Genomic DNA, 14,539 nt, shown 5'->3' on the forward strand with positions numbered 1-14,539 from the left:
ATTCGGTAAAATAGGTACACGCTGAGTAAATCTCCGTCAAGCACGGAATGGATTGTAAGTTTTCGAGATCTACTTCTATATCCACTTTTATACAACGCCACGAAGCCACCAGAGATCCAACCGTTATAAGGAAACTTGGGCTTCTGCCTTTGTCGCATGTGGTCGAAGAAAAAAAATTTTTTGCCAAAAATATCTTGCTGTGAAGAAAGTATCAATTCCAGCAAGAATGGGTTCTACATCTCCTGCCCCAGCTTCATTGCCTCCCGACTTCCAATGGGGATTTGCGACAGCGTCCTACCAGATCGAAGGAGCTGTCAATGAAGATGGTCGCGGAAAGTCAATCTGGGATACTTTCTGTCACTTGAAGCCAACAAGAACAAAGGGCGCAAATGGTGATGTTGCATGCGACCATTATCATCGCTACGAGGAAGATTTTGATCTTTTAACCAAATACGGCGCAAAAGCATATCGTTTCTCAATCTCTTGGTCGCGAATTATCCCTGACGGTGGAAGAGGAGATGACGTGAACGAGCAGGGAATTGCGTTCTATAACCGGCTTATTGACTCTCTACTTTCCAGAGGTATCGTACCTTGGGTGACTTTGTACCACTGGGACCTGCCTCAAACTCTTCACGATAGATACGGCGGCTGGCTGAATGTAGAGGAGTCACAATTAGATTTTGAGCGATACGCCCGGATCTGCTATGAGCGCTTTGGAGATCGAGTCAAGAACTGGATTACACTGAATGAGCCGTGGATCGTTTCAATCTTTGTAAGTATTTTATTTGACTTTGCTTTTTTGTCCTATTGAAGTAGAAGTTGGGGCTGACATTTTATAGGGATATTCGACAGGTGGAAACGCCCCAGGAAGAAGCAGCGTCAATCCTCAATCTTCTGAGGGCAACTCTGCGACGGAGCCTTGGATCGTCGGAAAAGCTCTCATCCTAAGCCACGCGCGTGCAGTCGCCCTTTACAACAAAGAATTTCGGTCAATACAGAATGGAAGAATTGGGATATCTTTGAATGGCGATTTCTTTGAGCCTTGGGATGCCCAAGACGAGCGTGATCGCGAGGCTGCTGAGAGACGAATGGAGTTTCATATTGGTTGGTTCGCCAATCCAGTGTGGTGAGTATTATTTTCATCTATCTGAGATAGTCAAAAGCTGACCCTTATTTCGTCTATGGAAAAAGTCTCGCACAGGACTATCCCAAGTGTATGAGAGAGCAGTTGGGTGACCGTCTACCTAAGTTCACAGACTCCGAGTTTACTCTGCTCCGCGAAGCCAATATGGACTTCTACGGAATGAATTATTACACATCTCAGTTCGCACGCCATCGCGACGAGTCACCCTCTATAAATGACTATTTGGGAAATCTAGAAGAACTCCAGGAGAACAAGGAGGGCGTGTCAGTTGGTGAACCATCTGGCGTCCATTGGCTTCGGTCGACCCCAAAGCTGTTTAGAAAGCACTTGACTCGAGTTTACCGCAAATATGGGAAACCCATCTACGTTACTGAGAATGGCTGTCCTTGTCCAGGAGAAGAGAAGATGACTGTAACCGAGGCAGTGAACGATACATATCGAGTTCGGTATTTTGAAGACCACATCGAGGCTGTTGCGCTGGCGCGCAGCGAAGATGGTTCTGACATTAAGGGTTACTTTGCCTGGTCATTGATGGATAATCTAGGTATGTTCTCAGGGTTCTCCGTTCCGAGCCAAGCAACAACTGACATCCTCTTAGAATGGTCTGATGGGTACGGAGTTCGGTTTGGTGCAACTTTCACTAACTACGATACCCTTGAAAGAACCCCGAAACAGTCTGCATTGCTTCTAAAAGGGATGTTCGAGAAATACACAGAGCCGAGGAAGTACTTGTAGCTTAGATAGCAGGGGTCTGAGTACCCAGGTACCATATTGTAGAGTCAAATGCCACGTGGCGCCCCAACACTGCTTTTCTACCTAGTACACCTAGAATATACCGTTCTGTATACCGGGGATCTAGCTCCAGTCTTCTAGATCTTTGAAAAGCGCGAAAAGAGTCAAAATGTCACCAGCTACTCCACAAAGGCGGGATGAGCAAATAGCGCTATATTTTACTTCGAGATCCACTTTCCAAGTTTTGTTTCAGCTGGTCAATTGATTTGATTACTCAATTTCTTCAATTTTTTGCTAGTAAGGTGGAGCTCAACAGTTTTTCTCCGTCGGGGAAACTTACCCCACGCAATCCTCTGGTCTTTTTATTCAACGATCCCCCAGACCACACAAATTCTCCGCTGCCCCCTGACTCAAAACGCCGAAAATGTGATGATGGGTTATGGCAGCTGCTATGCATGAAAATACTCCGCGTCCATCTAGTCGGGCATGCGATCGATGTCGACGGCGAAAAATAAAGGTACACGATCCCGGTCTACCGGAAAGGAATGCGATCTGACACAGCGTGCTAAACCATTCTTGCTTTTCTAGTGTGATAGCTCAGATCTGTCCCCAGTTTGTATCAGCTGCCGCTCAGTTGGTGAGCAATGCACCTTCAAGCTGCCGGTTTCTAGACGCGGTCCAAAGACAAAACGACGCCTTCTGGCTTCAGAAGCTCAAAGCGACTCTTTCCAGAGTCTAGTTCCCAGCACGCCGTCTCTGCAGGATACTTCGAGACACCGCCCTTCATTGCGGGGCTTATATCAAGATGACGCGAGATCAGAGAACCTAGGTCTATGGGCTTCTGAAGTTGTTACTTCTGCGCTCTCACCAGTGACAGTTCAAACCGTTGCAACGCCGCTATCCCATGCAGCATCAACTGGAAGTACTATATCCAGTTTACAGCGATGGGGAGCTCTTGCCCGAGAATTGCACGTTCGCCAGCCGACAGTGATTCTGGAGGATCTGATCAATCGTTGTTTCAGACTGTTTTTTGATTATCTTTTCCCTCTTATCCCGCTTGTTCATGAACCGAGTCTACGAAATGGCTTGGAGTTTTTCGCCGCTCGAGACGATTCAAGGAACGTTACAGGAGCGCGACGAGACAGCAGATACGATGAGCTATTAAGCTATTCTGGACTATGGCCAGATGCCACTTTTACGCTCATTACCGCCGTGTGCGCGGAGACCGCATTTCTTCTTCCAAAAGACATTTTTCCAGAAGGAGAGACGATCGCAGAACTTTTTCTTGAAGCTTCACGAAGTTGTCTTTTCACTTATCTCGAGGCCGATCTCGAGCATCCGAATGCAAACTCCGTCGCTATTCGCTACTTTCACTCGAATTGTATGCATGCGGCTGGGAAGCCGAGATTCTCGTGGCATATATTCGGCGAAGCGACCCGGCTGGCCCAGGCGCTGCAGATGCATGATGAAGAATCCATTCAAAGACTCGATCCCCTCGAAGCTGAATTTCGCAGGCGGGTGTTCTGGATTATCTATGTCGGAGACAAATCAGCGGCCATACTGAACAGCCGACCAATTACGATTCATAAATTCTCTTTCGAGGCTGGGATTACTATAGGGTACCCTACTGGGTTTGAGAGTGATGAGAATCACCTGGCACCATCGGCAAACACCAGTGCGAATGAAAGATACACCTACAATAGCTTTCTAACGGGTTTCAATGCGAATTTGCGTCTCTGGCAGACTGCGTCAGAGTTGCTATTAGAAACGCGTCTAGTCAACAGTCGAAAGAGTGCGATATCTCCAATGGATACTCACCCTTCCTTGACAGCAGAGGAAAGACTGCGGTTGGATCATCTTTACGTGCTTTTTGTGACTTCACTAGATGATCTTCCACCTTTTCTTCACGACGATCAATTGAGAACCCAGACTCAATCTAACAGGGATGAAATGAGTAATCTATCGAGGACGTATACCATTCAAGCAGCTAACCTTCATATATCATTGCACTGTTTGAAAATGGTCATAACACAAAAATTTGAGGAAATCAACTATTTTCCTATGGGAGATAATGAAATGCTGCTTTTGAGGAAGACAGAAATTGCTCGGAATATGCTGAGCATTGTGCGTGAAGCTCCTTTCTGGGCATTACAAGTCAACGGAGAACCTTGTGTGAGTGGTTATCATAAACATGTCTTCTTGAATTATGGCTGCAATTGCTAATTTTCCGTGCAACAGGTTGAGAAAATCCGTCTCATAGGTGCCAGACTTTTGGAAATCATCGACCAACATGAAACATCGCCTCTATCAGCACGTGCACGATCTGACCTGTCGGTGCTTCTTGATATTTTGACACGGTTGGACTCAAAGGCTTCAGATACCTTGCGTGGGTCTCTATAATTTTAAAATCAAATAAATACAGTAACATGATATCCATAAACCGCCATTGGCAAAACCGTGAATCTCCGCGAATAAGCGTACGTGATCTCTATTTAAACAAGGAACTTAAACATCTCCAGGAAGTCGGGGTAATTGGGGTAAAATTTACTAAGCACGATAGTAGCATTTCGCTATTTCGCCGTTCGCCTGTCGTCGAGTTTGGGCACGGGCTCGTCTGGCCCTGATTTGCCGCGCGGCGAAATTTCAGATGGTCCCTCAATTACCCCGAAATATGAGAGCTAGCGGAGATTCTCCTGACATCGATTTTGAAGATCATGCGGGGAGGAGGCAACTTCCCCATATCGTTTGGTTTGATTATTTGTGGAGGTTTTGATTTCACGTAATTTACCCAATATGATTATCATGGACTTCGGCCATATAACCAGCTACAGTATAAATCTGAACTGCTTCCCTGGCTAATTCAAAGTCATTGACTCTATACCAGACACATTGATCGAATCTGTGCGATACGTTCCTTTTCAATCTTTGATATTTTCCAATCATGCGTTTGACTCAGGCATCATTGGGCCTGGCATGTGCCACTCTTGCTACGGCCTTGCCCGCGGCTTCAAACCCGTCTTGTCGATTTGCACAGCAATATACCCAGAAGGAGATTCTGGAAAATCCTTCTAACTTCATCAATGATATGTTGTTTTGGGAGGGCAAATTCCATCAAAATAACGTCTCTTACAACTCCGGCAATGGTATGTCTTATGACGGTACCAATATTGACTGGGTCACTGGCGAGAGGACCGTCAAGCATCCATTCAGCGCCGCGAGTAAAGAAGTAAGTTTATTTTTGTCCTCCTCCAACATTTCAAACGGCTTGTTTAATCTCATTCTTCACAAATAGTCACTTCAAGTGATGCTTTATGCTCATGCTATCGCGGGCTCTGCAAATGCTGCTCGTTTCCTCTCTCCAAACAATCCGTCTGCAGCGCCCAGCATTGCGGCATCCATCATGGATACCAAATTACAGACTTACTTGAGATTCAATGAAACATACCCAGGTTTCGGAGGATTTTTGCCTTGGTTTACCTCCAGCTCTCAGGATCTGACTCCTACCTGGGACTGGAACAACCGTGTGCCAGGTCTTGACAACGGGTAAGTCAGGCATAATCACTCCTATTTTCCGCAAGTCATCGCAGCTGATGTAAATACAAATTCACAGTGAACTTTTGTGGGCTGTATACGCTTTCATTCAGGCTGCCGAGAACACATCAAATAAATCCTACATTGATCTTGCCAATAAGTGGCAGACTTGGATGGACTATACAAAGACCACCGCAGCTCACGTGTGTAATTATCTGATAATCCCATTAACATTTGTATCCTTGCTAATTCCAGTGGCTGTTACTTATAGATTTTCTATCGAGGCGATGGTAAAGTTTGTGCCGTCACGGACATCAAGAACCAGTCACTTCCTGTCTACCACCCTGAGCAGACTTATGTCTGCGAAGGTACCGGCTATCTTAATGATCCCTATGAGGGAGAGCTCTTTACCTGGTGGCTCCAATTCTTTGGCGGTCTTTCTGATGCCGATGTTGAAGCCCTTTGGGAATATAAGAGACCCCAGTTGGTGAGCGTTGACTATCACATTGGCAATGTTGGACCGATCACCGTCCAGAAAGGTAAATATATAGCCTTACCCCCATTGAAACGGTAACGGGACTGAGATTGACTATTTATAATATAGGGTATTGGTTCTCCAGCCATGAGACCTGGAAGGTTTTGGAGATGCCTTATTACGACATCGACATCATTCGGTGAGTTAGGATTACACGTCTACCTTGTTCCAGTCTTCAGCAAGCACTGACAGGACATTTTAAAGCCGCGTCTACCAAAATGCTGAGCGTGTTCGCACTTGCAACTCGGTTGTGACCCATAACTCAGGCATGTTTGCTTCCATCAACAATGTCACGGATCCAGCAACTGGCGATGTGGTCGGATACATTTCCAATGCCGGCATTCCCTCCATAGCAAACCAAACGGTTCAGGAACTCGACGTGATCACTCCTTACAGTGTCTTTCCTACCGTGTTGTTTGATAAGGGTGTCGGAATGGCTTGGTGGAGAAATATGGCGATTGCTAAGAAGATGCAAAGTAAGTATTGTCTTGTTTAGAAGCGTAGAAATCCCCTTCCAATCATGGCTTTGCTAATTCTATCAAACAGACATTTACGGAAGCACCGAATCTACCCGTCGTGATGGAACCGGAGTTTCTGCTCTACTTACCTGGGATAGCAAGGTCAGCACAGTTAATGCTATTCTCGGCGGTGTTTCCGACCTGGTCAGTCAGAAAATGAAGGCTGAAAATATCTACGACACCTTTGTTGAGAGAATCACGGTATGATTTCAACCGAACTTTTAAATTGCTTGCTCAGCGAAAACAAACTGACAACTGTCTTAACAGGCTGAGTACTCGCGTGTCTTCAAGAACTTGAAGGGAGAAAACATTCCGTTCTGCCTACCTCATGAGACTGTTCCTGATACTGGACTCGTTGATTTTACTACCTGTAACTAATAAGTTCTGCCTTGAGCGGCGTATCAGGTGGTCAAACTATATGGTATGGAGGTTGTTTGTCTAGATAGTGTACATAGTCTTATTTCTATTTGGAAGTGTACAAATTGCTATGAGAATACCTACATATATACTGTTCAAACAAGTCCCGAGTACAAGAGGACTTATAAGCGGATGTCTCGATTGGCAGCCAAATAGAAATGTCTAAGAGTATACTCCTCCATCATGTATTTGTATGTGTCTGTTATTGGACATATCATAAATCAAACAGATTCAAATTGGTACAGAAGGAAGTGAGAACTACGTTAGCTTCATGGATGCACCCACATCTACTTCGGTGGTAATAGGACTTGAAACAGTAATTTTTTGTTGGTAGCCTACCAGAGCAGAGGGTAAAGTAAACGGTATCTGGAAACAAGACTTTTCTTTAAAGATTATAGATACAGGTGAAAAACGAATGGTGCAACGAATCGTTCACTCCTGAAATTGCTCGGAACTGGTCCGCATTTGGAGTTGCCAAGAAATAGTTCCACCAGGGATTCAGCCCCGGCAACCGGCCATTTCACTTCAACCTCACTCTACATGCACATACACGCCAACCTACAATGGGCAACATAGCAGGCCGTTCGAAGGGCTGCGACAACTGTCGGCGACGCCGTATAAAATGTGGTAAGAATTGACCGCCTATTTCTCTTCCGACAAGCCCCGAGAGATAACCCGAGTCATACAGATCTTAGTCAACCAGCCTGCCGCCGATGCAATAAGGCTGGTATCAAGTGTGGCGGCAGCCGTGATATTACATTCGTACACTATGGAGCTCAGCAATCCACCACAGTTGTCATGTCTCAGAAATCAAGCTCAACGATGCCGCCAACCCCCGAGGTGATCTCTGCAAGAATGGCATATCTCCCTCAGTCACTTTTAGGTGCCGACGTATGCATATCGCACGATGATCTCTTTGTGAATTACACACGCGCCAATTTGCTGCATAACATTGAGTCAGATACCCTCGGTGCTTTGGAGACTGACTGCAAACTCAGCGACACCTCCCTTCTGGCACTTGCTACGATATTTTTTGGTACCGAGCACAGAGATAGCGCGGTGATCCAACGTGGTCTGCAACGATACAACTCGACTATAGAAGAAATAAACACAGCTCTTGGCGACTCGAGCTATCTCTATTCACCAGACTTATTTAATGCCATACTAACAATGTGTCTGCTAGAAGTAAATATGTCCGTCCTAAATCTACGCGGGAAGGGTCCTAGTTAACAAAAGAACAGTTCCATATTTCAGAACGAGATCGTGGATGGCTCAATCATGCAAAAGGACTAGAGCGTCTCATGGAACTTCGAGGACCGCACAGCTTCACGTCATTTTCAGACTTGGTCCTTCTGGAACAAGCTCGTCCAATAGTCGTGTTTGCTGCACTGACCTTTCGCAAGCCGACTATTCTTTCAAGCTCAGAGTGGAAGACCGTTCCTTGGTCGTTGCTCCCAGAGAGGAAAGGATATATGCAAATGTTGTTGGACATCCTTGCTGATTGCGCCGAGCTTTTTGCTGCCAAAACCGACCTTGATTCAGATCCATTCGAAAACTTGAATATGGAAAAGAGTCAGGAACTAACCATTCTGTCTGAAGCAGTATTGAGCAGGCTAGACAGAATAGAAGCGGCTTGGATTTCTGCTAACTCAAGTTGTGTCTGGGAAGGAGAAGCTCCAGGCCTGACTCCTCCAATACCTTATTCAGAAACAGATCAAGCCCCCATGTGGACGACAGTCTTGCGATATCAGTCTCTAGGACACGCTGATCTAGCCACGATGGTCAGCGCAGTGCGCATATTGGCATTACTTATTTACCGAGATCTACCTGGATACACCACGGGCATATCGGCACAACAATATTCAAATCAAGTATTCAATGCTATTATCACTATATGCCGAAGCTTGGATTATCAGTTTCAGGAAACAAACAAAGGAGCGAGTAGCCACGCTATGTTTTATCCGATCAAAGTAGCATATAAGGCCTCTATGTATGATTACCCAATAGTTGGAAACTGGTTGAAGACAATTTTGGATCGCCTCTCAGACGGATTTGCAGCAAAGTGGACTATGGCCACTCAAATTATCCGTTGATTCCGGGCTTCCAGATCGTGCTATGGCATATAATATGCCATTTATAGATCCTTTGTTGGGTTGATCTTCTGTAGGTGCTTCAGATAGACCTCAGAAATGTTTCTTGGTCAATTTCAAGGCTAGTCGCGAATGACAAGAAGCTAAAACACCATGCTCCACCGCAACATCAGCGAGACCTAGGTTGACCCTAGAATTCTCAATATCTTCGCTCACGTTTGTATGAAACCTCACAGACTACCATTATACCCGGTATTGCCTCAGACTCTCGATGACGATATAGTCCATTTTCTTCACTTTCTTGATGTCTTTTCGCTCCTCCTCTCTCAACTCTTCACCAGTCGTTTCCCCCTGAGCCGACTTTCTCTGCCGCTTCAAAGCGTCTTTCTTCTCTTTGGCTATCGTGTGTGCTACAACTTTTGCACCGAGTTTATCAAGCATTTTCTCTTGCGGCGCTGGGGCTGGTACATTGAGGGTTAGCGGAGCGATGTACGGAGCCAAGGTCTGCATGCGACGATCCCGCATAGAAACGAAATTCGTTTGTGTGTCCACAGGACTGGTTCAGAAAGCTGTTAGCTCCCACTAGATCCAATGGTAATAATCAAAATACTCACGCAAGCTCAGACCAACCGAGAGGATATCCGACTAGAACTGATACGTCGTCATTCTTATACAAAGACGCTTTCAGTCCTCTTGGTTCGAAATAGTCGCGATTGACGGCCTCCAGGTATCGCTTTGTGCGTGTCCTGATGGTCAACTTGGATCCAGCAATAGCAGCCGCATTCATGGATAGTCCAGCCGCTAATGCCCAATGCCACGGTCTAGTGTAAAGGTATAAGGTCAGCATTGCAAACGGGGTGCCAAACAGCGCAGCATACTTACACGAATCCGATCCCTGTTCCAACTAAGTTCAGTGCTTGTAGCGGTACAGGTTCAGTCTGTACGATAGTGAGATGGTCGATAAACGCCATGAAATCTTCAATGTTCACATTGAATTGCGCCAACGCCGGACTGTATGCTCTAAGGAACGGTAATGGAGACGACATCATGCCGTGGACTGCAAGTCTCGGGATGACGACTGGCTTCTATTGGACCGATCATATTATTAACATCTAAGAAAACAAAATATATTCACAGCTTCATATCATTAAGTGCCCATACCTCTAGTCTTGTGGTTCTCGGCACGCTACGCATGCGAGGACTTTTGTGGATCCATTCAGTTCTTTGTTGAATGAACCTATTTTCTTCATGCTGATCTTGGAGTTGGGTGTGACTCCCGCCATGCAACTCGCTGTATGGTGGTGGTGGTGGTGGTTGCGATTCTTGATGATAATAAGACATGTTCTAGTATGAGAAGGTCGTGGAAATCGTCCTGATATGTGTATTTATATGGGAGGAAGAAAAGACTTGCGTTGGCCGGGCAATTTTCAACTGCTTTATTTTCTGTGAAGGATACTGCTTGGCTTCGAAAAATGATCTATTGAACAGAATATTCTGAAAGGAAGTTATGACCATTTATATCCTCGATCATAACTCAACGGATGCTTAGGTGCCAGGTTATATACGTGGCTAGTCCCAATACAGAAAATTGCACGAAGTGTCATGCTGACTACCATGTCACATCTCTCGTATCCAGCAGCGGCGGTCGATCTCTACCACTTTGTACGAATTCAGGAAGAAGCTTTTCAGCCTCATTTTATACGGGTCCACGCTATTCTCGATACAGAAAATTGCGCGAACTTGTGGAGATTAGCCGCTAGTCCCAATTAAGTACATTACACGAAGTTCTCCATAAAATGTCTTGAGAACGTCTATTTCTACTCTGTACCCAGCTGCGCAATGAAAAAACATAGGCTCAATACGTACGTAAGAGAGGTCGCAAACAACGGAACAGGTGTTCAGCTGACGTGCCACTGAAAGTGACCCCCAAAATGGTTGACTGTATGTTAGACCACAACGATTTCTATTAGGCCACCATGAATCATCCACGGTATACAGCTATATAAACTTGGAAATTGCCGGGTCACTTTGGATGTAGAGATATTCAATCTTAATCTCGTCTAGAAGTTTCAACGCCATAGTTAAGAAAATCATGAAGGCACAATTGTTCTATACAGTCTCGCTTTTGGGCCATATCTGCTCTTCCTTGGTGAGTTATCACATGGCAGCAATGATAATCGATGTAGAATTACTAACATTCATGGATCTTTTTGTAGGGCTCACCCTTATTTTCTGCATCCAGACGACTATCCAGCGATCCGAACAATGGAACAGCTACGGATCCCATGTACCAATTGAGCACAGATCCCGATTTCCACTTTGAGATCCTTCGGGTTCTTGGGTTTGCTCCATTTGAAGGTTCAGATATTGGAGAAGTTCTCATTGCGGCAAACAAGATAAGATATGGGGACATGGAAAGCTTTCACGACGCTTTCAATACTATCGCCACTCAAGTCCAGAACTTGTCGACCTCAATAGACGCCACAAAGAACCCCATATCTGCGAGAAATGCATTTTTTCGTGCCTCCAGCTATTTTCGCTCGGCGGACTTTTACCTTCATGGAAACTGGAGCGACCCGCGCATCTATACCCTATGGGATGAACAACTAGCGGCTTTCAATTCGGCCATTGCTCTCCTTCCTGTTCCTGTCCAACGTATTGTTTTAAATGAATCCGGATTTGAGATTCCCACTATTTTTTACGGCACTGGGATTCCCGGTCCACGTCCTACGATCATCATGTGCAATGGCTACGACGGTTCACAAGAAGAGATGTATCATTATATAGGCAAAGCGGTCCTCGATCGTGGGTGGAACGTCATCACGTACGAGGGCCCTGGGCAGCCAACTGTAAGACGTGATCAAAACCTCGGATTCATCCCTGAATGGGAACGAGTTCTCACCCCAGTCGTCGATTACGCTTTGACGCGACCGGAGGTCAACCCTTCTGCCATCGGGTCGTTGGGACTTTCATTCGGAGGATGGCTCGCTCCGCGTGCAGCAGCATTTGAGCCCAGGATTGCTGCGACTATGGCTATTGATGGGCTTTATGACTTTGGTCCGTTTATTCTTAGTCAATTCGGGCCTGAGATTGAGGCTCTCTTCAATGCGGGGAATGCGACTGCTTTGAATTCTATTGTTAACGGTGTTCTTGAAGATCCTAGCACAAAGACCAATCTTCGCTGGGGTATACAGCAGGGACTCTGGTCTTTCAACTGCAAGACTCCCTTCGAGTGGCTAAGGGCTATTCAATCGTACACTCTTGAAGGTTTGACTCAAAACATCACTACGCCTGTCTTCATCGGTGACTCCCAGAATGATTTATTCTTCCCCGGTCAGGCCAAGCAACTTGCGGATCATCTCGGGGACTTGGCTACATATCGCATGTTTACAAATGCAGAAGGTGCGGGCGAACACTGTGGTACTGGAGCTGGTGTTTTACAGAGTCAGATTGTCCTCGATTGGTTTCAAGACGTTATTGACAGCGCGTGAGAGAATTGACAAATAGCCTTGATTGTGCATATTCTAGTATTTTTGTGATTCTTACTACTTTTGGTTATTCCTCGTTGCTGTCTGAATTATCCCAAATGTATCCTACTCTTATATCTATCTTTATTATCTTTGCATAATTGAATATCGAAATGATACGTGGTCCGACTTTTCAAAGCCAACTCTGTTCAATTACGGACCTTCTGTACTTTTCGGATTTAATGTGCAATTTTGTATCTTATCCAAAAAATGCATGTATAGTAAATTATAATCCTAGGCAGTGCTAGACATCTTATTCGTGCAAGATAATCAATCAACCCAGACTGAAGAATGTGTATCACTATCAGTAGTAAGCCTCATCGACAGACTTGAATCGGTTATCAAAAAGGTTCTGCACGTAAATTACGCTTCAAGATCTACAGGGCGGTGTGATAAATGGTTTCAGCTCGAGATAGCGAGTCGTTTAATATATTCATGTTTTGGAGGTACCAGATTTGGCTACAAATATGCGGGCGGCAACTGTTTTGAACTTACAAAAGTCTTTGAGTATCATGCGCGACTGGATGAGAATGGGAACTTAGGTAACGCCAATCTAGAAAGATATTCGAACTATGTTATCGAACTACCTATATGCCTCACAAACTATTCCTGCGGTCCTATCAGTCTGGACGATGTGATCTCTGCCAACCCCCATTCTTCAACCGGTGGCGATAATATTCAATCGACTGCCTTAGCGGCTAATTCGAGTTTACCGCAGACGATGAAGCAGCTGGTTCCATAAATTAGTTGCATGATATATTCGCATGGGGCTAAGTTATCTATAGTGGGAGCAGTCAAACCTGTTGACCATTGGAGAGATCAGTTGTTGTATGCCCAAACGGGGCACATGTCATAGCCACCAGGTCGCTGTCAATGTACAGCTTTCTTTGAGCCTCTGTGGTCGGGAGATCTTGCGGTCTGTAGTTATATCCTGACTTTTCTGTACCATTCGGGAATCTGGTGGACTCAGCCGTTCCACTGTTAGTAGAGTAATGGCCAGGTAAGCCAGAGCGCAAGGCTGAATTACTGCCAGCATAAACCGATCTTTGTGCACATGTATACTTATATACCATGAACGAAATGATAAAATTCCACATCAGCTTGATAGTATATAAGGTATTGTGGGAGGAGAAAAAGAAGGACAATGGTGATGTTCATCTTGTACAACCCAACATTACCTATTTGCAGTCTTGTCTATGTTGCGTAGGCTCGCCGTGGTTACTCGGTTTTAATAATGTCATTTTTATACTTCAGTGATAGAAGTATCCTCCAAGTACTTTACGGTAAATCTAACGTCCATCATGTATTTCTAGAGCTTATTTTAGAAAGGAATTAACTATAGAATCTTTTATCGTATGTGTATTTTAAATAAGATTTTGTATCAAGAGATACAGTATTATTCCTAGATTGGGATAAATCTTATACTATTTGTTTAAAATTAAAGTATCTTCTTCGCACTATTTCAGAGGAAACAGAAGAGAGTATAAGTTGTTACACTGAACCTATAAACTACTGTCTATGTCTGGCAACCATTCAACTGTATTTCTTTCACGCATTCCAGTACTCTAATCACATCGGCTTTTCTCCAGGTGTCAAGCATAGGTTCATGTCACTCTTAGCTGCCGTGCATGGAATCTCTAGTGGAAGGATTTGAGAAACGGCACTATGGCTATTTACTAATAACCAGTGGTTCTGGTAAATTCACTAGGGTAAGATTACTGCTTTCAGTAAGTTGAAGCTAAAATTATGGGCTTGCGGAGTGCCCGAAACTCGTGGCTTACAGGCTCTGGGGCTAGGATTACTCATTCGTGACTCGGCAAGGCAGACATCGGCTACTTATCCTGCATCTTTTGTACGACTCAATATATGAGCGCTTGTCGCGGTTTGCCTAGCCTATGGTGCCACTGAAGGATTCGAAGGCGCGACGAAGACCCATAAATCGTGTTTTCAGTTTTACGACATTGAGAGCAGAGTTAAGATGTTACAAAGATACAATTATAGAACACGGTAAATGGGTGTTAGTTCGTCACTAGGCTACAACTGGT

At 45.0% G+C, this 14,539-nt stretch overlaps 4 protein-coding genes across 4 annotated transcripts; 3 read left to right on the forward strand and 1 right to left on the reverse strand.

Annotated features, from left to right (window-relative positions):
* Positions 1-226: 226 nt before the first annotated feature.
* BHQ10_005587 (uncharacterized protein) lies at positions 227-1,879 on the forward strand (the record flags this gene model as incomplete). The annotated part of the gene is made up of 4 exons (XM_040878079.1): positions 227-772; positions 840-1,126; positions 1,192-1,688; positions 1,743-1,879. The coding sequence occupies 4 exons, from the start codon at positions 227-229 to the stop codon at positions 1,877-1,879; spliced, it is 1,467 nt and encodes a 488-aa protein (XP_040734091.1).
* A 2,938-nt stretch (positions 1,880-4,817) lies between these two features.
* BHQ10_005588 (uncharacterized protein) lies at positions 4,818-6,838 on the forward strand (the record flags this gene model as incomplete). Its single annotated transcript, XM_040878080.1, has 8 exons — positions 4,818-5,102; positions 5,169-5,419; positions 5,487-5,610; positions 5,679-5,946; positions 6,012-6,081; positions 6,147-6,418; positions 6,489-6,661; positions 6,728-6,838. The coding sequence occupies 8 exons, from the start codon at positions 4,818-4,820 to the stop codon at positions 6,836-6,838; spliced, it is 1,554 nt and encodes a 517-aa protein (XP_040734092.1).
* A 2,372-nt stretch (positions 6,839-9,210) lies between these two features.
* BHQ10_005589 (uncharacterized protein) lies at positions 9,211-10,013 on the reverse strand (the record flags this gene model as incomplete). Its single annotated transcript, XM_040878081.1, has 3 exons — positions 9,211-9,523; positions 9,582-9,788; positions 9,850-10,013. 3 exons carry the CDS (start codon positions 10,011-10,013, stop codon positions 9,211-9,213), a joined length of 684 nt encoding a protein of 227 aa, XP_040734093.1.
* Positions 10,014-11,252: 1,239 nt separating this feature from the next.
* On the forward strand, positions 11,253-12,458 carry BHQ10_005590 (uncharacterized protein; the record flags this gene model as incomplete). The annotated part of the gene is made up of 1 exon (XM_040878083.1): positions 11,253-12,458. The coding sequence occupies one exon, from the start codon at positions 11,253-11,255 to the stop codon at positions 12,456-12,458; it is 1,206 nt and encodes a 401-aa protein (XP_040734094.1).
* Positions 12,459-14,539: the final 2,081 nt, after the last annotated feature.

Source organism: Talaromyces amestolkiae, assembly GCF_001896365.1.
Source record: "Talaromyces amestolkiae strain CIB chromosome Unknown scaffold10.1, whole genome shotgun sequence".
NCBI lineage: Eukaryota > Fungi > Ascomycota > Eurotiomycetes > Eurotiales > Trichocomaceae > Talaromyces > Talaromyces amestolkiae.